Here is a 23410-nt window from a genome sequence, read left to right as displayed (position 1 = left end):
TCCGATAGTCTACAGTATATACATCTCTGATGTTTGTGGAACTGTGTGCATGTACAGAACAAGCCATGGGTGACTGCAAGCAGTGCCACCAAGCTGCAGAATAATTGACATGCAGCAGCCATTTGGGGGAAGAATGCAGGATTTTGCCATTCCCCCAACCCAGGCATCGGTAGAATGGAGAAATGATGACTGGGCCCAGGACCGGATTGGCCATTACATTCACTGGGGAGTTCCCCGGCGGGCCAGATGGCGTGAGGGGCCGCCTGCCACCTGTGGCTCCGCCCCCACAGCACGTTACTGGTCACAGGTTTTGTACATGACAGGCAGTAAGTAGAGGCCTGCGCTACCAAGCTAAAGGAGGTGCGCACGCCGCAAGCACCAGTGATGTCACGCACCTCAAAGGAAGAGAAGATGGTGAGTCCAGCAGCCTGCTCTCCACTCCTTGGGCCACCGTCAGCTGCAGCCTGCCCTGCCAGCCTGTGGTGAGAGGAGGGGACACTGAGTGGAGACAGAGTGAAACATCGGGGCTGGTCAGAGACACACACAGTGAGTCTGGTTGCACTGTTGTAGGCATCTGCTGCAGTCAGTCTTTAAAAAAAAGTCCTGCAGTTTACAGGACTTTTTTTTTTTTTTTTTTTAAAAGACAGATAGGGGGATATGGAGTTCTGCCTGGGGGGGGGGGGGGGAGGGAGGAGATATTCCATAGGATGGGGAGGAAGGTTGTTTAGTGCCGAGGGGAGATGATCTAACGGGGGATATTATGTGCTAGGGAGAGATGATGTGCAGGGGGCTGGGGTTGCTATTCTGTGCTAGGGACAGATGATCTGTCTGAGGGGGCTATTCTGTGCTAAGGGATATGGTGATCTATCTGGGGGGTTGCTGACCTATGCTAGGGAGAGATGATCTGTCTGAGGGGGCTATTGCAAAGGGCTATAGTTAGTGCTTGAAGTGGGCCGGTACCACATTGAGCACTCGTTCCTGTGACCACAGCGCTACTATTTCAAATCTGCTGTGGACCGACAGCCAATTTAGGAGTGGCCGCTCCTGATTGGCTGCCGGTCCGTGGCAGATTTTAAATAGTAGCGCCGCGGTCATCAGAGCCACAGCGCTGCACCAAAGGCCGCCGCCCTCTGACTCCTCTGCTGCACTGTTGACACCCTCAGCCTCCTCTGCCACCTCGCCGCCACCCTCAGTCCTTCTCTGCATCTCCGCCAACTACCACAGCCTCCTCCTCTGCACCACCTCTGAGGCCCATAGCCTCCTCCACCCCGCGCCGACCACAGCCTCATCATCCAGCGCACCACAGACCACAGCATCCTCAGCACCGCCGCTGCTAAATAGGTAATCTTACCCTGCTGTCTTTCTCTCTCCCTAGTCCCTACTGTCTGCCTTTGCTGTCCCTCTCTCTGTCACTTTCCCCCCTATGTCCCTGCTGTCACTGTCCCTGAATTTTGTCTCATTCCATGTGGCATAATGTGGATTTCGGCTCATTCTGTGTGCTATAATATGCATTTCGGCTCATTCCTTTAGATATAATGGGAATTTCGGCTCATACTGTGTGGTATAATGTGAATTTCGGCTCATACCGTGTGCTATCATGTAAATTTTGGCTCATACTGTGTGGTATAATGTGAATTTCGGCTCATACCGTGTACTATAATGTGAATTTCGGCTCATACCGTGTGCTAGAATGTGAATTTCGGCTCATTCCGTGTGGTATAATGTGAATTTCGGCTCATTCCGTGTGGTATAATGTGAATTTCGGCTCAAACTGTGTGGTATAATGTGAATTTCAGCTCATACTGTGTGGTATAATGTGAATGTACAGACTCCTTCCTGCCAAGCGGGTTCCACTGAACGGGACCCTCTAAAACGCAATGTGTGGCCCAAGCCTTAGTGAGTAATGAATATACCTGTGCACATATTGGGTGACCTGGATGACGTGAGCTGTTTGGGGTCCTGAGGACCGAGCTTGAGAACCACTGTAATAGAGTATAGCTATAATTGCTTTAAAATGTATTTAGTGAGTGTGCAGAGGATTAAATGGCAAACCAGTTTCAATTGCTTAAATACGTCTGCTACATCACAATCTAAAAGTTTAAAAGAGTTAGGTCCAGCTAATATGACATGCTCTGCTTGTTGGTGTAACTCCGCCTACATTACATTTTGAAGTGGTAATTCGCCTACTTTGGTATTGGTTCTGACTACAGTTGATTTGGTGTTGCCCACACGAGGCCACTTCTAGAAATTTTTCCAGGGCCACTTTCAATTCCCAATCCGCCCCTGTATGGGCCCCATTAGATCTAAAAAGAAAAAGTTATGGAAAAACAGGGATAACCTTGGGTATGATCTGGTAGAGACCAGGACTGACACAGAACAATTAAGCTTTGTGAGCCTCCCAGGACAGAAACATAGAATTTGACGGCAGATAAGAACCACTTCTAGTCTGCCCCATTTTTTTTTATCCTTTAGGTAATCTCAACCCTTTTTGAACCTTAATTCTCTGTAAGGATATGCATATACCTATCCCAAGTACGTTTAAATTGCTCTACAGTCTTCGCCTCTACCACCTCTGATGGGAGGCTATTCCACTTGTCCACTACCCATTCTGTGAAGTCATTTTTCCTTAAATTTCCCCTGAACCTGCATCCCTCCAGTTTCAGTGTATGTCCTTGAGTTCTAATACTCCTCTTCCTTTGAAGAATGTTTCCCTGCTGTACTTTGTTAAAACCCTTGGTATATTTGAAAGTTTCTATCATGTCCCACCTTTCCCTTCTCTCCTCCAAACTATACGTTAAGATGTTTTAGTCTTTCCGGGTAAGTTTTATGATGTAGGCAATGTACCATTTTAGTTACCCTTCTTTGTACCCTCTCTAATGTATTTATATCCTTCTGGAGATATGGCCTCCAGAACTGGACACAGTATTCCAGATGGGGCCATACCAATGACCTATACAGTGGCATTATTACTTATTTCTTTCTGCTGCTGATTCCTCTCGCTATGCAACCAAGCATCTGACTTGCCTTTCTCATTGCTTTGCTGCATTGCTTTCCTGCCTTTAAGTCACTTGAAATAGTGACTCCTAAATCCCTTTCCTCATCAGTAGTTACCATTATAGTAACCTTGATAATATATTTAGCTTTGGGTTTTTGAGACCCAAGTGCATGATTTTGCATTTTTTAGCATTAAACTGTAGTTGCCACATTATTGACCATTTCTTAAGCCTAGCTAGGTCATCAATCAATTGTTTCCCTGTGTGTCTACCCTGTTGCAAATATTTGTATCATCTGCAAAAATGCATACTTTCCCTTCATTACAATTTGCAATGTCACCAACAAAGATATTAAAGAGAACTGGTCCAAGTACAGATCCCTGGGGTACTCCACTGGTAACATTTCCCTCCATAGATTGCACTCCATTTACTACAACTGTCTGTTTCCTATCCTGCAACCAGGTTCTTATCCATTTAACGGTTTTATAATCCACCCCCATACTTTCAAGTTTATTTAGCAGTCTGCAATGTGGAACAGTGTCAAATGCCTTACTAAAGTCTAGATATGCTACATCTACAGCTCCCTCTTGATCTATTATTTTTATCACAGTCAAAAAAGTCAATAAGATTTTTGTTTGGCATGATCTCCCACCAGTAAATCCATGCTGTTTTGAATCCTGTAAGTTGTTTGATTTAAGATATTCCACAACTCTTTATTTTAATAGTTTTTCCATCACTTTCCCTACAACTGATATAAGGCTTCTTGGTCTGTAGTTACTTGCTTCTTCCTTGCTTCCACTTTTGTACAGTGGAACTACATTTGCTCTTTTCCGGTCCACTGGAATGGCATCTGTATTTAGTGACTGGTTAAATAACTCTGTTAATGGTGCCACCAGCACATCTTTTTGCTTTTTTAGTATCCTTGGGTGTATCTCATCTGGCCCCATTGATTTATCCACTTTCAGTTTTGAAAGTTCTGTTAGGACCTTCTCCTCTGTAAATGTACGGTCATCTACCTTATTTTTATGAATGTCCTTGCAACTTAACTGTGGCCCCTTCCCTTCTCCTTCTGTAGTAAATACTGAGCAAAAATAATTATTTAGGTGATCTGCTATTGCCTTGTATCCCTCCACCAAATTCTCATTCTCTGTCTTAAGTCTTATTATTTGATTTTCTCCTTTCATTGAAATACTTAAAAAAAAGTCCGTCCCCCCTTTATCTACTGACTGGGCCATTTTCTCCTCAGCTTCTGCCTTTGCACGTCTGATCACTTCCTTATCATCCTTCAGTCTGTCAAGATGTATCTTTGTCGTTATTATTTTGAGTCTGTTTGTATTTCCTAAAAGCCATCTTTTTTGCTTTCACACTAGTTAATACTTCTTTTGTGAACCACACTGGCTTGCTTTTCCTGGTGCTTTTCCTAATCCTTTTGATACAAAAGGTCTGTTGCCCTTAGTATTGCACTTTTTAGTTTTTCCGACCTCTCCTGCACTCCTTCCAAGTTCCTCTAGTCCACCAATGAATAACTTAAATATCTCTCCATTTTTGCAAAGTCAGCATTTATAAAATCCAACACCTTTGTTTTTGTATGACAGGAGTTGGATCCTGTATTTATACTAAACCATACTGCTTGATGATCACTGGATCCCAGGTGCTCACCCACATATATGTCTGATATCCTGTCACCATTTAAGAATTAAATCTAATATTGAGTCTTTGCGAGTGGGCTCCCTCACCAACTGCTTTAGAGATGCTCCCTGTAAGGAATTTAGAAATTTGCCACTTGTACTGTAGCTGAACTTGCAAAAGACCCCAGGATGCACTGGGCTCATTTTTCCTCATACCTCGTCCCCATGCTCAAGCATTTCAGGTTTTTCTTGGTGTCGGCAAGGAGCTGCTCACACTGAACAAGGATGGCACACTGCAGCCTGAGCTTTTACTTTTTACATTTGAGCAATCAGTGTCAGCCAGTCAAACAGGACGCCACCGCTGATGATCCAACACCCCCACCGGACCGCAACACCAAAACTTCAGTTTAGTTAACAAGCCCAAAAGCAGGAACTGGAGAGGGGAGAGAAGGAAGAATGGTACATACAGAAAATCACACTCTCAGAGAAAAGAAGGGAACTGGTGACTGTAAAGGCAATCCATTGAAGTATGGTGTGTCAGGATGGATGCCCTGTGGATCCCATGGACCTCGAAGAAAGAGAGTTAACGAAGGTAAGTTTCACCATAACTATTTCTTTTTTTCTTCGGGATCCATGGTCTCCACAGGGTTAACCTTGGGATGTCCCAAAGCAGTTATAATAGGGAGAAAACACTGCTAAACTGAAAGGAGGACTTGGCGGCCAAAGGTTGCATCTGGAGAGGCAAACGTATCAAAGGCATAGAGCCTAAGAAAAGTGTGGGCAGAAGACCACATACAGATGGGTCCACGGTTATCTTGACTAGTTTTCTGCGCCTAGGCACAACATGACTTATTAGCATAAACCCTTCATCTATTGTTCTCAACTGCAATACAATACAGAGAACAATACAGCAGGGGATTAAGTCATTACAGCAGGGTATTAAGTCCGACTGGTCTCAGTTAATCCTATTAAAGGTCAAGATAAATATGGACCCATCTGTAGCAGCCTTGCATAACTGTTCAGCAGGCACTCCATGGCACACTGCCCATAAAGGACCTATAGAGCAAGTAGAGTTAGCAGAGGCTATACTTGGAACAGGAAGATCAGCCTGCGTGTAAGCCCGCTTCCCAGTTGAGGACTCCTGGAATAAATATTACAGAGATGGCTGGAAGATGGAGCTCCGTCCAGGTGAGAATCCAAGGTACCTCTGCATCACTGCAAGTGCCGCTCTGTCAAATTTACATAGGCCACGGCTGTAGTGTTGTCTGACTGTATTTGTACCAGAAGGGCCTGGGCCAACTGATGGACCCGGTAAATGGCTTGAAGTTCTAGGATGTTGATCTGGAGATCCCTTTCCATCAGAGACCAGCATCCCTGAAAGGAGTGACTGCCCATGACAGCTCCCCATTCCCTAAGACTGGTGTCTGTTGTGAGGAGTGTCCAGTGTGGAATTCAGAACGGCTGGCCCTTGTCCAGGTTGGCCATGTGTAGCCACCATAAAAGAGACACCCGAAGAGATCGGGTCAGAATCATGGTCTGGGACATGATCTGTGTTGATAACCCTGACCACTCGTAGAGTATCAGGTGCTAGAGTCCGGTAGTGAACCTGGGCATATTCCACCATGTCGAAAACTGAAACCATGGAGCCTAGGGTCTGTACTGCTGAATGAATGGAGACCCGTGGACTGTGAAGTAGGTTGCGGATTTGCAACTGCAACATTGTAATTATGTTCTGTGGGGGGGGGGGGGGGGGGGGGAGATGCATTGTACTCTGGCATCCAGCAGTGCACCTAGGCGCAGCATCCTCTGAGATTTGATGAGTGAGGACTTGGCCCAGTTAATAGCCATCCATGGTTCTGAAGGAATGACTTGGTCAGCTGTAGGTTACGTTCTAGCACAATTAGAGAAGAAGAGGTTGTCTAAGTAAGGCAGTATCTGAATTCCCTGTCCCCGGCCGCCATCACTGCCATGAACTTGGTAAACACCTTGGGAGCTGTAGACAGTCCAAAGGGGAGGGAAATGCAGGTGCAGGACAGCAAAGTGAAAGATATAATTGATGACAGGGTGCTATAGGTACATAGAAGTACGCATCCTCTGTATCCAGGGAGACCATATAGTCTCCAGGTTGCATAGCCAGGACAATGGAACGTAGTGTCTCCATACGGAACTTGGGTTCTCTGAGGTACTGGTTCAGCAATTTCAGATCATATGACTCCTGTCAGCGCCTGTGCTTTGCCAGAGTCTGTTAACGGAGTAGTAGGGATATATTGTCTGGGACGACGCTTCAGGAAGGAGAAAATTTACCTGTGAGAGACCACTTCTAGGAACCAGGCGTCAGTGGTAACTTGACGCCATGTGTGGGCGAATGAAGAAGTGAGCCTCTCACCCTGGGGTCAGGCTGAGGATTTGTTTTCTGGCTTGGTAGCTGGATATTTGGTAGCCCAAGCCTGTTTGGTTTTGGTTTTGGAGGTCTTGGCGGTGCGAGACACTCACATGAAGGTCTGACATTTGGCCTCATCCTGCTGACGGAAGGACAAAGTCCGAGGCCACAGTGAGGATGCTGAAGACAGGCAAGCGGTCTTAGAGGTTGCCAGTTTCTCTACAATCTTGTCCAGTTCAAACAGGAGTTTGTCTGCGTATGGCAAGGCTTCTAGGGCCTTCTTTGAGCCTAAATCCGCTTTCCACGAGCAGAGCCACACAACGCGGTAAGCTGCAATGGAAACAGCCGAAGCCTTAGAGGATAACAAAACTATGTCCAAAGTTGCCTCACCAATGTAACAGACCATGTCTCTGATATTAGTAAGGAGAGACAACTGGTCCTTGGTGGGATCAGACGTGAAACTCTGTTCAAGGTTGTTGGCCCAAGTCTTGATGGCCTTAGCCACCCAGGCTGTAGCAGTATCCAGTCTGTCAGTCGCTCCTGTAAGGGAACACAGACATTTGAGACACGTATCCAATTGTCTGCCAGTTCATTAAGAGAGGATGCAGTCAGGATAGGAAGTATGGAACTTTTAATTAAATGTGTCACATGAGCATACACCATAGGCGGAGTCTCCCACTTTGTACAAACTGCTGTGGGCAATGGGTAAAAGGAGCTGAGCATCTTAAGGACTGAGAATTTCTTAGTGGGAGTTTTCCATGCCTTGTTCAAAGCTTCTGAGATGTGGTCTAAGTGTGAAAACTCAGCTAAAACTACCTTCTACCGTTCACGCAGACGATCTTTAGTAGCAGGGGCTGGTTCAGCATCTTCCAGCTGAAGTGAGAATTTTACCGCCCTAATTAATGTAGCCACATGAAATTTAGGTGGGGTCTCCTCATACCCTGAGGGGGATTCAGTTTCTGAAACCTCAGCATGGTCAGCAGTAACTGATGATTCTTCTGAATCAGAGAGGGAAGTAAATTGTGAGGAAGGCACATGTAGAGGGTGTAGGTATTGTACCCTGATGCTGCATCATGCTCTGAAATGCAATAGAGGAAGCAGCCAAGCTCTGTATATCAGGTAGAGAACAAGTACAACCATGTAGGAGGGACGGGTGGGGCTGCAATTACCTGATAAACAAGCTGTAATGACTGTTGGAATCCCATAGGGGGATACATTGAGGGCTACAGTGGTTATGGTATACCTATAGGGGGAGCCACGGGTGGAGTAGCAATATGGTCAATTCCTGAGGTAAAACCTCCATGTTACAGGTTTTACATGCTACCAAGATAGAAGCCCCTGTCTTCTTGGTCTTAGATTTGGTAGACATGGCAAAAATTAAGTGCACACACTAATTTGGCCATGTGCAGCGTGTAACAGTAATAGTATTTAACAAAGTGCAAAAACAATATACAATACATAGTACAGTGTGGCAAATTCAACCTAAAACACACCAGTGTTCAAGGGTTATTAAAAGAAAAGGGAAAGAACATCGAAAGTGAAGAGATGTGAAAACATGCAGCAGTACAAGCATAAGTCACATGCAATGCAGAATAAAGAATTTAACTCCAATGGGCACTGATATCAACTACCCTGCTCTGTAGAAGAGACTGGTAGGATGCAGAGCTTTGTATAACCTGCTATGAGGTACAGGTATACAGGGAGAGTTAACCCACCGCTCCTGGAGACCTACAGAGCTCAGAGAATGACTGCCCAGCGTCTCTCTGTAGAGGAGGATGAGGGAAGAACAGCCCATGGTGGGAAGACCACTGTGGATGCGCTGACCTCCCCTATGCTGATTGTCACCACCAGTTCTCCTGGCCTATATGTGTCCCCTACGGCAGTATACATTACAGCCCTGGTGGTCTAGTGCGACCACACCATAATGGTCCTGGAGCACCTTAGCGCCACTGGTCCTCTTGCCAGACCAGCGGTAAATAGACTGCGCTACACACTGGTCCCTCAAGCGGGAACCCATCTTACCTGTCCCCCAGTGTTAGTAAAGGTGATCGCCAGGGATCCCGCAAAGTCACACACCCAGTTGTAGTGTGGCGGCCCGGTGCGGGTGTTGGAGCATCAGTGCTGGCATCCTGTTGGACTGCCTAACACCGATTGCTCAAGAGAAAAAAAAGAAAAAATTTAAAAAGCAAAAGCTTGGCCTGCAGTGTGCAGCCTCTGCTCAGTGTGACCAGCTTTTTCCTGGAACCAAAAAATACCTGAAATGCTTGAGCATGGGGGCGGGGTATAATGGGAGAGGAACCCAGTGCATCCTGGGAGGCTCACAAAGCTTTATTGTTCGGTACCAGTCCTGGTTTCCACCAGATCATACCCAAGGTTAACCATGTGGAGACCATGGACCCCAAAGAAGAAAGATTTTATTTTTTAAGTGTTTGTACAAACTCGAGAGATAAAAAAATAAGAGTGCAACACTGACCTTCTTTTGTCTTCTTGTGTTCACCTTTTTCTTTCTGCAAAGAACGTTCCAGTCTTGACCGATGCTCGTACACCACTTAAAGAGAAACAAAAACGGAATTGTTATATTGTGTAATAATGATCAGAAACTATCAAGCGGTTAGGTGTTGATGGACTACATCTCCCAGGATGCTGAGTGAGCCTGAGCCAGTAAGCGCTATCATAATATAAAGTGAAACTGCTCAGCAACCTTTCCACCATAATGTGCTGATATGGTCATGAGTTAGTTGATTAGTCAGAATGGAAAATCTTGACGGCTAATGACATCTATCGCAGTGTGTGCGAGGTCATCTCCCAAACAAGAAACAGAAGTAGATCAGTCCATATGTGCACAGATACCCCTTTTATGTGGTACCACAACAGTGGGATACCTCAATCTTTATAGGGCCTCAGCTGCTGGAGCTGCACATATTGAGCAGTGTGTTGTCAGAATTGGACTACTGTACTTTTGCAAATGGATTAGCTATGACTCGCGTCCAAACTGGTTTCTATATTCACTGGAAACATCCAGCCTGGGCCATTACAGGCCACAGTTCTCTCCTATGCTTAGTGGTTGGGGATCTCCACCTAGGTGCTACTTTTGTTCAAAAATCAAAAGAAAATTAATGTAGGATTGAGGGTTAATAATACAGCAGACATGTCATCTTGAAGAGACTATTATAATTTTAGCCCCAGTTGGCATTAATTACTCATACCTCCTGTTCAGTAAACAATCACAGAGCCCCTTTACCTGAAAAAAGAAAGCCGGATTGCTTAAATCATACTAAAAAGAACTATATTGCTCCTTAAAAACGTTTAATAATGATTTGTAATAATTTTAATGAATTCTTCAGCTTGGAGTAGTGTTCTAGGGCCCCATACACTAGAATGATAATGGCCGATTTCCACCTTTCGGACCGATATATCTTATGAAAAAAGTGTCACATCATATGTGTTTTCCATCCGATCCGATGCGTGTTCCCTTGAGTGTTGTGTCAGATCCCCTAGACCGCTAATGCTGCACTCGTGATATTTTGTAATCGCATGGAATCGTATGGAAAAAGGAGTGTTTTTTTTGTGCCTGCGATATATCGCAAGCAATATATCGTAGGAAGTTTGACTGTCATTCTCAGGACACTCCCATCAGCGGCAGCATCAGCAGCGACGCAGCTGGAGGAGAGCTACAGATATATCCGATTTGATTGGTTTTCGCATTGCCCCAAGTATGCATTTAATCCACGCTGACCACCAATATCACTGTCCACCTAGCACACTGTCCACCAATGTAATCACACTGACCCCCAATGTATTATATTGTTCACATTTTATTAATTTCTGTGGGCCCAAAGCCATTTTAAAAACCCCTAACGGCCATGTGTTTTCCCCCCACTGTACCCCAATGCTGAACCTTGAGTTTCTCTGGCCCCAAAATCATTGTAACCCCCTAATGGACATGTGTTTTCACCACCACTGTACCGCAATGCTGCACCTTGTGTTTCTGTGTCCCCAAACTTATTTTAACCCCCTAATGGCCATGTGTTTTCACGGGTGGTATTCATGTGACCGGCGGTCGGGAGACCGACGGTCACATGACCTCCACCGACATCCCGCCCCCTCACTATCCCGATGGTCAGCATGCCAACCAACAGGGACTATTTCCACTCGTGGGTGTCCACGGCACCCGTAGAGTGGGAATAGAACTTGTGGCGACCGCAAGTCGCCACCGAGCCCGCAAGGGGCTTGCTGCACTCGCCCCTCCCCGCCGGGATCCCGGCGTCGGTATGCTAATGGGATCCCAGCGTTGGTATGCTCACCGGCGGTCAGACATACTACACCCGTTTTCACCGCCACTGTATCCCAATGTTGCACCATTGATGTTTATTACCGTAGAGTTAACGTACAGAATACAGACTTACAATAGTATAAACAAAAATAAAATCATGTTCTGGTTAGTACATATAAGAGTGGCTGGGAGATATGGATACTGTGGTTCACTCTCTGAAACCTGCCATACCAGCACAAGCGAAGCTTGTTTTAATTAGGACCTATTATGATCAAGGAGGACCAGATCATTTGTGACAGGAGTCCACACATCCACATATATGCAAAATAGATGGCTATACAGTTATTAAGGCTTAACTGTGCCCAATTGTTTCCCTGCGGACTGCCCTAGGGAGGCAAGAAAAAAATAATTTATATAGGAAAGTGAAATAGATGAAAATGAAGTGGTGATCCTGCTGTTGGTATTGAGCCCGGATTGAATCTGAAATTACTACACCGAGTATTCTCTGAAGGTCCCCCTATCAGATACTAACCCAGCCCATCACCATTTTGCTTCCAAGATCAGACGAGATTGGGCTCCTGCGGTGAGGTATGATAGTAAAATTTAGATGGTACATGTGAATGCATTGCGATACATCACATGCACTATGTCGCCTCGTGACATATCGCATGCGATAGATCTCATGCAAAAAAAGCCACACATGTACCAAATCATATGGAAACGTATGGAACCACTCCCGGGAGAGTTCAAGGGAAATTGCCTCCGACTTCAGCCTCAGACATATCGTTGTAGTGTACGGGGCCCTTTAGGAAATGGATCTGGACTAGGCACCAGGTCACAGCTATTTATTATCTGCCTGTAACGCCCACTATCAGCAAGCTTTTCTTATATATAGATCTTTGTGGAGTTTGTGTATTCTGCCCATGATTAATCCAGTGTATTTCCTCATGCCAAGAACATGCTTGGGGGTGTGGATCATACTAGGACGACAGTCATTAGGTCGACAACTATTGGTTGACAGTCGACTGTGCCTATGTCAACTGTCATTATGTCGACATCTAATGGTCAACAGACTAGGTCAACAGGGCCGTCTTTTCGTATGGGCTCAATGGGCTCTTGCCCAAGGGCCCCAGGAGTAAAAGGGCCCTAGGCTGATAGCTGAGGGTCTCCTCTTTCCAGGGGTACCAGATTTTTTAAAATCGGCCCTGGGGAACCGGAGATATCTGACTTCAAAGCAGTGGTCCCCATCCAAACCTGTTAATTGTTCTTCCCAGCCAGATATCTCGGGTTCTGTCTGACAGAGTTTTTCTGAGGGTATAATCCAAAAGCTGTGACTCTCCCCTTTCAGATGACACTGGCAGCTTTTCTGCACTTTGCCCAGAACCACAGATATCGGCCTTCAAGCAGCTGGTCCCTGCTCCAGCTCCACACGCCTAATATGCAGTTTTATATTTTTGTTGGTGGATTGCTCTGGCTACTGAAGTCTGATCCCCAAGTCCCAAGTACCTCCTGAAAGGTGAGACACTAGTATTTTTTATCCCATTAAAGCTGAGAAATATATTTCCAGGAACTGGAGATATCTACAGTAAAGCAAGTTGCCCTGACCCCCGTAAAATGATGAATATTAAGCCCACTCCACTATCCACCCCTCCCCTATGTTTTAAACACCCCCTACCACCCTGGAAGTCATGTATCAGGGCCCCTTCATTCAGCCCAATGCCCCCTTCTACAGTTTAGTGTTCTCTTTTCCGCCCCATTTGTGCAGTAAAGGAGTAATTAGCAGAAATTATTTCTCCAGGTCCTACATGCTGAGCGAAAGATAGAACCCCCCTACCCCTCGCAGGACATCAAAGTTGCCTACCCCCACCCTTACCACTGATGGGTGGGTAGGGGCCCCAGTGCATTGCCGTGCCCAGGGGCTTACACTGCTGTTAAGACGGCTCTGTAGGTCAACACCTGAAATAGTTTGACGCGGTCATTAGGACGACATGAGGGTTTTTTTTACAATTTTTTTGGGGTGTAGTTTTCTTCGTAAAGTGTCCAGGAACCCCAAATAGTGCACTGTGTCCCCTCGTATGGCTCACTTCGCTCGCCATGCTTCGGGCATGTGCTTGGCACTGGTTACTAATCCCAAATGTAGTCCACGTGAATAGTAAAGTATGAAAAAGTTTTTTTTTTTTAAATGAAAAGAAAATGTGAAGAACTCATGGGCAACATTTTCATGTGTCGACCTTTGCCAAATCAACCTAGTGACCATGTCGACCTAATGAGTGTTGACCTAAAGACCAGATACCTATGCTTGTAGGCTAATTGGCTTCTACACCTTTTACACTGAGCTTTTGACCCGCATTATTGCTGGGTCTACCCAGGTCGCAGCTTGGTGTAAAAGGGTCCTTGAAAAATAACCCAGGTCCAGTGACCAGGGAATCCGACCCTGGTAGCTAGGGTCAGGCAATGATGCAGTGTAAACAGCTCGACCCTGGTTCTGCTTTAAAGCTGCTGCTTGGCTGTGTATGCAGAGGCCTGATTTAAGGATGGATCTGAGAGTGACATGCAGGGCAGACCCAGGTTCAGTGTAATACCCCTTTCACACTGCCAATGCCGGAACCCACCCGGGAATTGGAAACGGGTCCTTCCCGGGTGGGATCCGGCATTGGCAGCTGCTGCAGGCTTTCCCGACCCGGCAATATGCCGGGCGGGTTGCCATTGCAGCGGGGGGGCAGAGGTGGAGGCGGCGCTAGGAGATGATCTCATCTCTGCGCCGCCTCTCCCTATCTAGTAAACGGGTCCCGGGTCGATGTCCGTTTACGCAGCCACTGACCTGGTATTCAACCCGGGAATAACACTGCTTTATACCCGGGTTGAATTGCCAGGTCAGGCGACCCGCGATTTCGGTAATGCCCCTTTCACACCACACGCCGACCCGGCAATATGCCGGGTCGATACCGGGTTATTTGGGCGGTGTGAAAGGGGTATAAATGGGGCTGACCCGGGAATAACTCTGGTTCAATGTGTAGTTAGTATAACCAGTGTCTGATCCAGGTTGGAACAGTGTCTGAAAACTTGGGTCGAACCTGGGGTGTTTTTTTTTTGTAAAATTGGTATAAAGTATGTATGCTGTTCAGGGAACTTAGGAGCAGATGTATCAAGCAGAGAAAAGAGTGGAGACGGTGGCAATAACTAATCAGCATGTATCTATCATTTTATAGAATGTACTTAATAAATACTTCCTCAAAGTAGATTGGTCCTCAAGGTAAACTAACAGTCCAGGTTTTAGTGATAGCCATGCTTAAGCACAGATGATTAAATCAAAATACAGTATCTAGTTACTAATTAAGTCACATGCGCACAATTATGGCTATCCTTAAAACCTGGACTGTTCATGTGCCTTGAGGACCGTTTTTGAGAACAAGTAGACTGTAAGCTCCAAATAGGCAAAGACTCCTGTTAACTAAATATATTGTCTGTACAATCTGCCATGTTTGGCACACTCCCTCAATTTCAATTTAAATAAGCCCTCCTCACTGATCTGCACCCTGCACCTAGTGAGGACACTATATCATAGTATAAATAAAAATAAGTACAGGTTGAGTATCCCTTATCCAAAATGCTTGGGACCAGAAGTATTTTGGATATCGGATTATTCCGTATTTTGGAATAATTGCATAATATAATGAGATGTCATGGCGATGGGACCTAAGTCTAAGCACAGAATGCATTTATGATTCATTTACACCTTATACACACAGCCTGAAGGTAATTTTAGCCAATATTTTTAATAACTTTGTGTACTAAACAAAGTTTGTGTACATTGAGCCATCAGAAAACAAAGGTTTCACTATCTCTGTCTCACTCAAAAAATTCCGTATTTCGGAAATATTCCGTATTTCAGAATATTTGGATATGGGATACTCAACCTGTATATATACTGTACTTAGAATCTGACCCATACAGAGTACATGGTACAGCATAAGTATTTGTAACTCCAATAAATAGAATAAAATACTGCTGAAACAAATATTCCATCACATACAGAGAAAATAACATGCAGACACATCTGCTTTCCAACTACATAACCTCTATATAACACCATAATCAACCTCTGTGGTACAGAAGGAGTCTAGCTGGAGAACACGCGGTAGCAGCATCGCATGCCATGTAACACCGTGCCAAGGTCAGATAGCAAACATGGGATTTGTGCACTTGAATAAAAACTATGCAGATATATACAGAAATAAACACATGGCCACTTGCCAGAGGCAGACATGCTTCTGCCTAAACAACTGCCAGACACTGTAAGTGTACAGGCTGTTGCACATATGGAAATAGTTTTTGGATGATGTGTACTGTTAAAATTTTTGACATAATCCCTTGACGTAGGCCTGAATGAGTTAAACTACACTGCTCAAAAAAAATAAAGGGAACACTAAAATAACACATCCTAGATCTGAATGAATGAAATATTCTTATTAAATACTTTGTTCTTTACATTGTTGAATGTGCTGACAACAAAATCACACAAATTATCAATGGAAATCAAATTTATTAACCCATGGAGGTCTGGATTTGGATTCACACTCAAAATTAAAGTGGAAAAACACACTACAGGCTGATCCAACTTTGATGTAATGTCCTTAAAACAAGTAAAAATGAGGCTCAGTAGTGTGTGTGGCCTCCACGTGCCTGTATGACCTCCCTACAACCCACACAAGTGGCTCAGGTTATGCAGCTCATCCAGGATGGCACATCAATGCGAGCTGTGGCAAGGTGGTTTGCTGTGTCTGTCAGCGTAGTGTCCAGAGCATGGAGGCGCTACCAGGAGACAGGCCAGTACATCAGGAGAAATGGAGGAGGCCGTAGGAGGGCAACAACCCAGCAGCAGGACTGCTACCTCCGCCTTTGTGCAAGGAGGAACAGGAGGAGCACTGCCAGAGCCCTGCAACATGACCTCCAGCAAGCCACAAAGGTGCATGTGTCTACTCAAACGATCAGAAACAGACTTCATGAGGGTGGTATGAGGGCCCGACGTCCACAGGTGGGGGTTGTGCTTACAGCCCAACACCGTGCAGGACGTTTGGCATTTGCCAGAGAACACCAAGATTGGCAAATTCGCCACTGGCGCCCTGTGCTCTTCACAGATGAAAGCAGGTTCTCACTGAGCACATGTGACAGACGTGACAGAGTCTGGAGACGCCAAGGAGAATGTTCTGCTGCCTGCAACATCCTCCAGCATGACCGGTTTGGCAGTGGCTCAGTAATGGTGTGGGGTGGCATTTCTTTGGGGGGCTGCACAGCCCTCCATGTGCTCGTCAGAGGTAGCCTGACTGCCATTAGGTACCAAGATGAGATCCTCAGACCCCTTGTGAGACCATATGCTGGTGCGGTTGGCCCTGTGTTCCTCCTAATGCAAGACAATGCCAATTGCCAATCTTGGTGTTCTCTGGCAAATGCCAAACGTCCTGCACGGTGTTGGGCTGTAAGCACAACCCCCACCTGTGGACGTCGGGCCCTCCTACCACCCTCATGGAGTCTGTTTCTAATCGTTTGAGTAGACACATGCACCTTTGTGGCTTGCTGGAGGTCATTTTGCAGGGCTCTGGCAGTGCTCCTCCTTTTCCTCCTTGCACAAAGGCGGAGGTAGCGGTCCTGCATTGATGTGCCATCCTGGATGAGCTGCATAACCTGAGCCACTTGTGTGGGTTGTAGGGAGGTCATACAGGCACGTGGAGGCCACACACACTACTGAGCCTCATTTTGACTTGTTTTAAGGACATTACATCAAAGTTGGATCAGCATGAAGTGTTTTTCCACTTTAATTTTGAGGGTGACTCCAAATTCAGACCTCCATGGGTTAATAAATTTGATTTCCATTGATACTTTTTGTGTGATTTTGTTGTCAGCACATTCAACTATGTAAGAATATTTCATTCATTCAGATCTAGGATGTGTTATTTTAGTGTTCCCTTTATTTTTTGAGCAGTGTATATATTGCAGTCACAGATCACATGAAACTTGTTCTAGTCAGCCCTGCCTGATGGGAATGATGGAAAGAACCTCCAGAAATTAGGACCATATGACAAATCTCTGGAATGGTAAATTGCTGACTTTTAGACAGGGAGTATCCAACTAAAACCCTATTTTCTCTTAACAATTAACAAACAAAAAAAACCCAGAACCTGTGGATAATTAGCGGTTTGCAGTCCATTTCATGTGTATATCTTAGGCTGGCACCTGCTAGTTTCATCATTTCAAGAAACAAAGTGGCTCATTCTGAGTCGCACACTTCTGCAACATCATTGATGCCTTTTGTGGTACAACCGTATGTCTGAACGCGTAAGGGCTGGGATGTCCACTTTGAGAGTCTTCAGTCAAACATGCCCAGAGCACCATCGGATTTACAATCAGTCCAATGCTGGGTGCAGAATCTCTGGCATAAGCTGGTTACACACTGAGCGATATGTCAGTTCGATTCACCAGATCAGATGACATATCGCTCAATATGGCGCATATCGGGCAGTGTGTGCACCCAATATGCACGTGCCCACGGTTGCTAGTGACATAGTCAGGTTTTATGTGCTGCACATCAAACCTGACATCACCAGTGTCCCCTAGAATGAAGGACGGATCGCTCCAGTGTGTATGGGCAATCCAGGCTGACCAGAATTAGTTCCGATGTCGGAACAAATCCCCATCACTGCAGTCTGTACCCTGCTTAAGTATGGCCTCCAAAGTATGTGTCAGTCTGAAACCATTCCTGCGAAACTCCCATATCACACCTATTTAACAGAAGATCTTTGTGTGTCTGTATAGCCTCTTCCCAATAATAGCCCATGAAGGCCTACCACATTCCAGAATTAGTGTGGCCCAATCGTTCCTTGAACACCATAGAATGCATGTGCATGAGACTTTTTCGTGATTTTGATGCATACACCATAAAAACACCAACATAATCTTGTGTCCAACTCAGAATCAGACCCAAAATCATTTAAAAAATATACTATTTATACAACAGCTAAAGCAGTGAGAATGTATGGCACCATAAAAAAACAACAATACTTTTTTTTAAACCTTTTCTAAATGCATTTACGTATTTAGCACCAGCCAGATACACTTAAATAACAGTTTACAGCATTATTTCCCCTATGCAATCGTAAGTGAGGATTACGGCTGGATCTGGGCCTGACTAAGGCCCATTAACGACCCACGGTGCTGCGCATCACTCGGCGGCATACACACTTGTCGAGAAAGTAAACTATCTTGCTCAGAAGGGATATGATGATCATTAGGTAGACACCACTTAGGTTGACAGTCATTAGGTCGACCGCTGTTGGTCGACATGCATTAGGTCGACAGGGTCACTAGGTCGACAGTTCAAAAGGTCGGCATGAGTTTTTAATTTTTTTTTCCAATTTAACTTTTTCATACTTTACGATCCACGTGGACTACAATTGGGAATGGTAACCTGCGCCGAGCACAGCAGTAGCAGAGCGAGGCACCTTGCCCGAAGCATGCAAGGGGACACGGTGCACTAATTGGGGTACCCCGTCACTTTACGAAGAAAACGACACCAAAAAAAGTAAAAAAAAAAAAAAAATCATGTCGACCTTTTGACCTAGTACATGTCGACCTAATGCATGTCGATCAAAAATGACTGTGAATCTAAGTTGTGTCGAACAAATGACCCATACCCGCTTAGAAAGGGTGAAAATGAGCGACGTCATTTACTCTCTTGAGAAGTATGTATGCACCTTAAAGAATCCATGGGGTTTAGTTACTAAGCAGAAAAAAAAACCAAAATCAAATGGAGCGCTGTTTACTTGCAAGTAAATATATAAAAAATATTTTAATAATAATACAATAAAATAACATCTTAAAAAAATGGATAAAACAAACAGTTTGTGGATTACAGTGTAAACATTTAGACTGTTGAATCTGATTCATCCAAATATATGAGCAGCAATACACGGCCTTATGTGTTAGTACCACTCTGCTAATCAAGGTTGATAAGCTACTGTAGTTCTAATTAGTAAATCTATATCAATACAAAACAGGATTTTAATTACCTACCGGTAAATCCTTTTCTCGTAGTCTGTAGAGGATGCTGGGGTCCATTTAGTACCATGGGGTATAGACGGGTCCCTTGGGAGCCGTGGGCACTTTAAGAGTTTAATAGTGTGGGCTGGCTCCTCCCTCTATGCCCCTCCTACCAGGGTCTAGAAATTGTGCCCAAGGAGACGGACATACTTCAAAAGAAGGAAATACACAGATAGTGGTGAGATTCAAACCAGCTCACACATAACAAAAGGAAAGCCAAGCTAACCAAACTGAAACGATTCAGCAACAACTGAATCAGCAATACTTAACCAAGTAACAATGCAGGAAAACGAAGCACTGGGTGGGCGCCCAGCATCCTCTATGGACTACGAGAAAAGGATTTACCGATAGGTAATTAAAATCCTATTTTCTCTTACGTCCTCGAGGATGCTGGGGTTCTATTTAGTACAATGGGGATGTACCAAAGCACCCAGTATGGAAGGGAGAGTGCTGAGGTTCCTGCAGAACTGACTGACCAAACATTAGGTCCTCAGAGGCCAAAGTATCGAACTTATAGAACTTAGCAAACGTGTTCGATCCTGACAAAGTAGCTGCTTGGCAAAGCTGTAAAGCAGAGACACCCCGGGCAGCCACCCAGGAAGAACCCACTTTATGAGTAGAGTGGCCCTTAACAGATCTTGGACACGGCACGCCTGCCGTAGAATAAGTATGCTGGAGAGTAAGCCTGATCCAGCGAGAAATCGTCTGCTTAGATGCAGGACACCCAATCTTGTTGGGATCATAGAAGGACAAATAGTGAGTCCGACTTCCTGTGACGCGAAGTTCTCTTCACATAAATTTTCAAAGCCCTCACAACGTCCGAGGACTTTGAGGTAATTGAGGAGTCAGTAGCCACCGGCACCACAATAGGTTGGTTAATATGAAAAGCTGACACAACCTTTGGAAGAAATTGCCGACGCGTTCGGAGCTCAGCTCTATCCTCATGGAAAATCAAGTAGGGGCTCTGGCATGACAATGCCCCCAATTCCGACACACGTCTAGCAGATGCTAATGCCAACAGTGTGACCGCCTTCCAAGTAAGAAACTTGACATACACCTCCTGTAAAGGCTCGAACCAATCCGATTGCAGATAGGTAATGTTTAGACGTTACTCCCTTCCTAGTCTGTATCAGGGTAGGAATGACCTTGTTCGGAATGCCCTTCCGAGCTAATATCTGGCGTTCAACCTCCATGCCTTCAAGCGTAGCCGCGGTAAGTCTGGACTTGTAAGAATTCCTCGACTTGTCGAATAGCACTGAATAGGTTGAATCACGATTTGACCTTAAAAAGTCGAAAACTGACGTCTTTTCGTCAAACGGCAGTTTTCGACACCAATTGAATATACCCCTTAATGACTTATGCCAAGATTTATTTTGTCATTTGTAATGCGGCCAAGTTATATTGTGGGCAAAGTAAAGGTGAGCTAATAATTTTTCAATCATTTGGCATCTCATGACTTTGAGAAGCTTATTACTCACAAATGATGACAGAATGTTCCTCGACTGTAGAGCTGTAGAGAACTCAAATCAATACTTGCCTTAGGGGAAATCTAGGAATTTAGAATGTATTAAAAATGTCCACCCATATTAAGTAATGTTGTGCCCCTCATCCCTGTAGCAAAATGTCTCTGAGGACCTCCTACCATTAAGGATGTTTCCTAGAAAGGAAAAAAAATAAATCTTTGAAGCACAAGAAAATATATGCAAAAAAGGAATTGTGCATTGGTTATGTGCTAATATTATTGACAAAGCTACAGCAATGATTTACCAAATGACTCCTATTACATAAAAAGAACCTCAAATAATAACACTGTGGCAATTATAACAAGAAATTGCTAAAGTACACAGCACAAAGAAAAGGTAATGTGAACGAAATATGTGCCATCTGTTTCTTATACAAAAACTACTTTATATTGCCAATTATTCTATAAAGCAATCGAAGGATCACCACCTATTATTCTCAACTCGTACCAGGTGCAAGCTATTATGGATCCTTCTCTGCACAAAGAGAGGCAATGTTTCAATATAACTCTCCCAGACATCAAAGAATGAGCCCACTCTTTTTTTTTGGTCTCAAACATGGCCTTCACCCAGTCCATCCTAAAAATATGATTAAGCTTCTCTTTAAATAAAAAAAATGCAGGTGGAACTGGGTGGACCCAGTTCTGCAAGGTTATTTATTTTTTATTTTGCTGCAGAGCTTAGAGCCAATAAGAGATTCTTACCACCCTTAGTGATGCGTTGAGACTTAGGGGGAAATCCAAATATAACCCATGACGGCATTAAGGGAACATAATTGATTAGCTTCATCTCTGCATTACGCTTCACGCTCATCCAGAAAGCCCTGTTTATCGGACAACTCATTAGAAATGATCTATGAGGAGACAGATAAATTCTATGTAACATATTGCAAGACAATTCATGCCATATACTTGAAGACAAAAGTTTACAAGAAACATTAGAAAAACGCAGGAGATCCTAAGTAGAGAAAGTGTGGTAATGGACTAGCCATTGCCCCATCTAGGTTTGTGATGTGGTGTGATCAATGGGATTTTCCTAGGATACATAGTAATGAGAGAACTTTTATACAGGTAGAGCCATGCCTTCATTATTTTTAAAAAGGGTTGTCCCAATCTGGATCTCCAAAACACATTAATTACAGTGGAAATATAGGGGTATATGCAATAGCGGGCGAATCGAGTCATTTAATCCGCCCCTGTAAAATTCGCCCGCACTCGCCAGCCGCAGCCCTGTCGCCGGGACACTGAATTCACCATATGCAATATAAAACTAATTCGACCCACCCTCAGGCGGATAACGGCCAATCGGCGAGTAGTGGGCGTCCAGAATTCGCCTTCCCGCCGAAAGCAGCCCTTTATTAGGGCTTGTTTGCTGCGTGCTCTGCAGCCATTTTGTGAACCTGCAGAGAGGTGTGAGGAGGTGCAGAGCTAGCAATTTGGTTGTTTGCTGTGGATATCGTTTGGACACCCCAGCAGGCTTTATTCCAGGACAGTCAGGAGGATTCCTGTTACCCCGGAGGAGAGCCATTTTAGGAGCTTTTACTACATTTGTAGGTAAGTACCACATGTGTGTCTGGTGTTGCATGTATGTGTTTGTGTAGTGGGGGTTGCCATGAGGTGTACATGGGGTGTTTGTGTATGTGTGCATGTGTGCAGGTATGTGTATAGCCCCTTGCTTGTGTCGCTGCATTTTTTGGGGGAGACTTGTGTTTTGGGGTAGTTTTTCATGTTTTTTTTTTATTCTTTAATTGACTTTTTTGGGTCTTCTATTAGCATTGGTGTACCCCCTGAGTGTGCTGGGATGCTTTCTGGCCATTTTGGGGTGATTTGGAGCAAGTTTGGTCGACAGTCTGGTCGACATGTGCTGTAGACTGTTTGGCAAACATGTGTTTTCCCGCCTAATTTTGCTGTGGTGTACCTCCTGAGTGTGCTGGGATGCTTTCTGGCCATTTTGGGGTGATTTGGAGCAAGTTTGGTCGACAGCCTGGTCGACATGTGCTGTAGACTGTTTGGCAAACATGTGTTTTCCCGCCTAATTTTGCTGTGGTGTACCTCCTGAGTGTGCTGGGATGCTTTCTGGTCATTTTGGGGTGATTTGGAGCAAGTTTGGTCGACAGCCTGGTCGACATGTGCTGTAGACTGTTTGGCAAACATGTGTTTTCCCGCCTAATTTTGCTGTGGTGTACCTCCTGAGTGTGCTGGGATGCTTTCTGGCCATTTTGGGGTGATTTGGAGCAAGTTTGGTCGACAGCCTGGTCGACATGTGCTGTAGACTGTTTGGCAAACATGTGTTTTCCCGCCTAATTTTGCTGTGGTGTACCTCCTGAGTGTGCTGGGATGCTTTCTGGCCATTTTGGGGTGATTTGGAGCAAGTTTGGTCGACAGCCTGGTCGACATGTGCTGTAGACTGTTTGGCAAACATGTGTTTTCCCGCCTAATTTTGCTGTGGTGTACCTCCTGAGTGTGCTGGGATGCTTTCTGGCCATTTTGGGGTGATTTGGAGCAAGTTTGGTCGACAGCCTG

The 23410-nt window shown here is 44.9% G+C and overlaps 1 protein-coding gene across 4 annotated transcripts in view; it reads right to left on the bottom strand.

Annotated features, from left to right (window-relative positions):
• LOC134966338 (Golgi integral membrane protein 4-like) overlaps positions 1-23410 on the bottom strand; it is a 504615-nt gene that overhangs the window by 303455 nt on the left and 177750 nt on the right. For 3 of the 4 annotated variants that reach the window (XM_063943009.1, XM_063943008.1, XM_063943006.1), the window contains exon 2: positions 9475-9549. In XM_063943009.1, the coding sequence (XP_063799079.1) occupies positions 9475-9549 (75 nt within the window). Of the gene's footprint in view, positions 1-9474; positions 9550-21592; positions 21693-23410 lie in introns of those variants that run through there. The other variant, XM_063943007.1, reaches the window with a different exon arrangement.

This window comes from Pseudophryne corroboree, chromosome 10, assembly GCF_028390025.1.
Source record: "Pseudophryne corroboree isolate aPseCor3 chromosome 10, aPseCor3.hap2, whole genome shotgun sequence".
NCBI classification, from domain to species: Eukaryota; Metazoa; Chordata; class Amphibia; order Anura; family Myobatrachidae; genus Pseudophryne; species Pseudophryne corroboree.
Note: the sequence above shows the minus strand (reverse complement) of the source record. Positions and strands in the feature narration are given on the sequence as shown.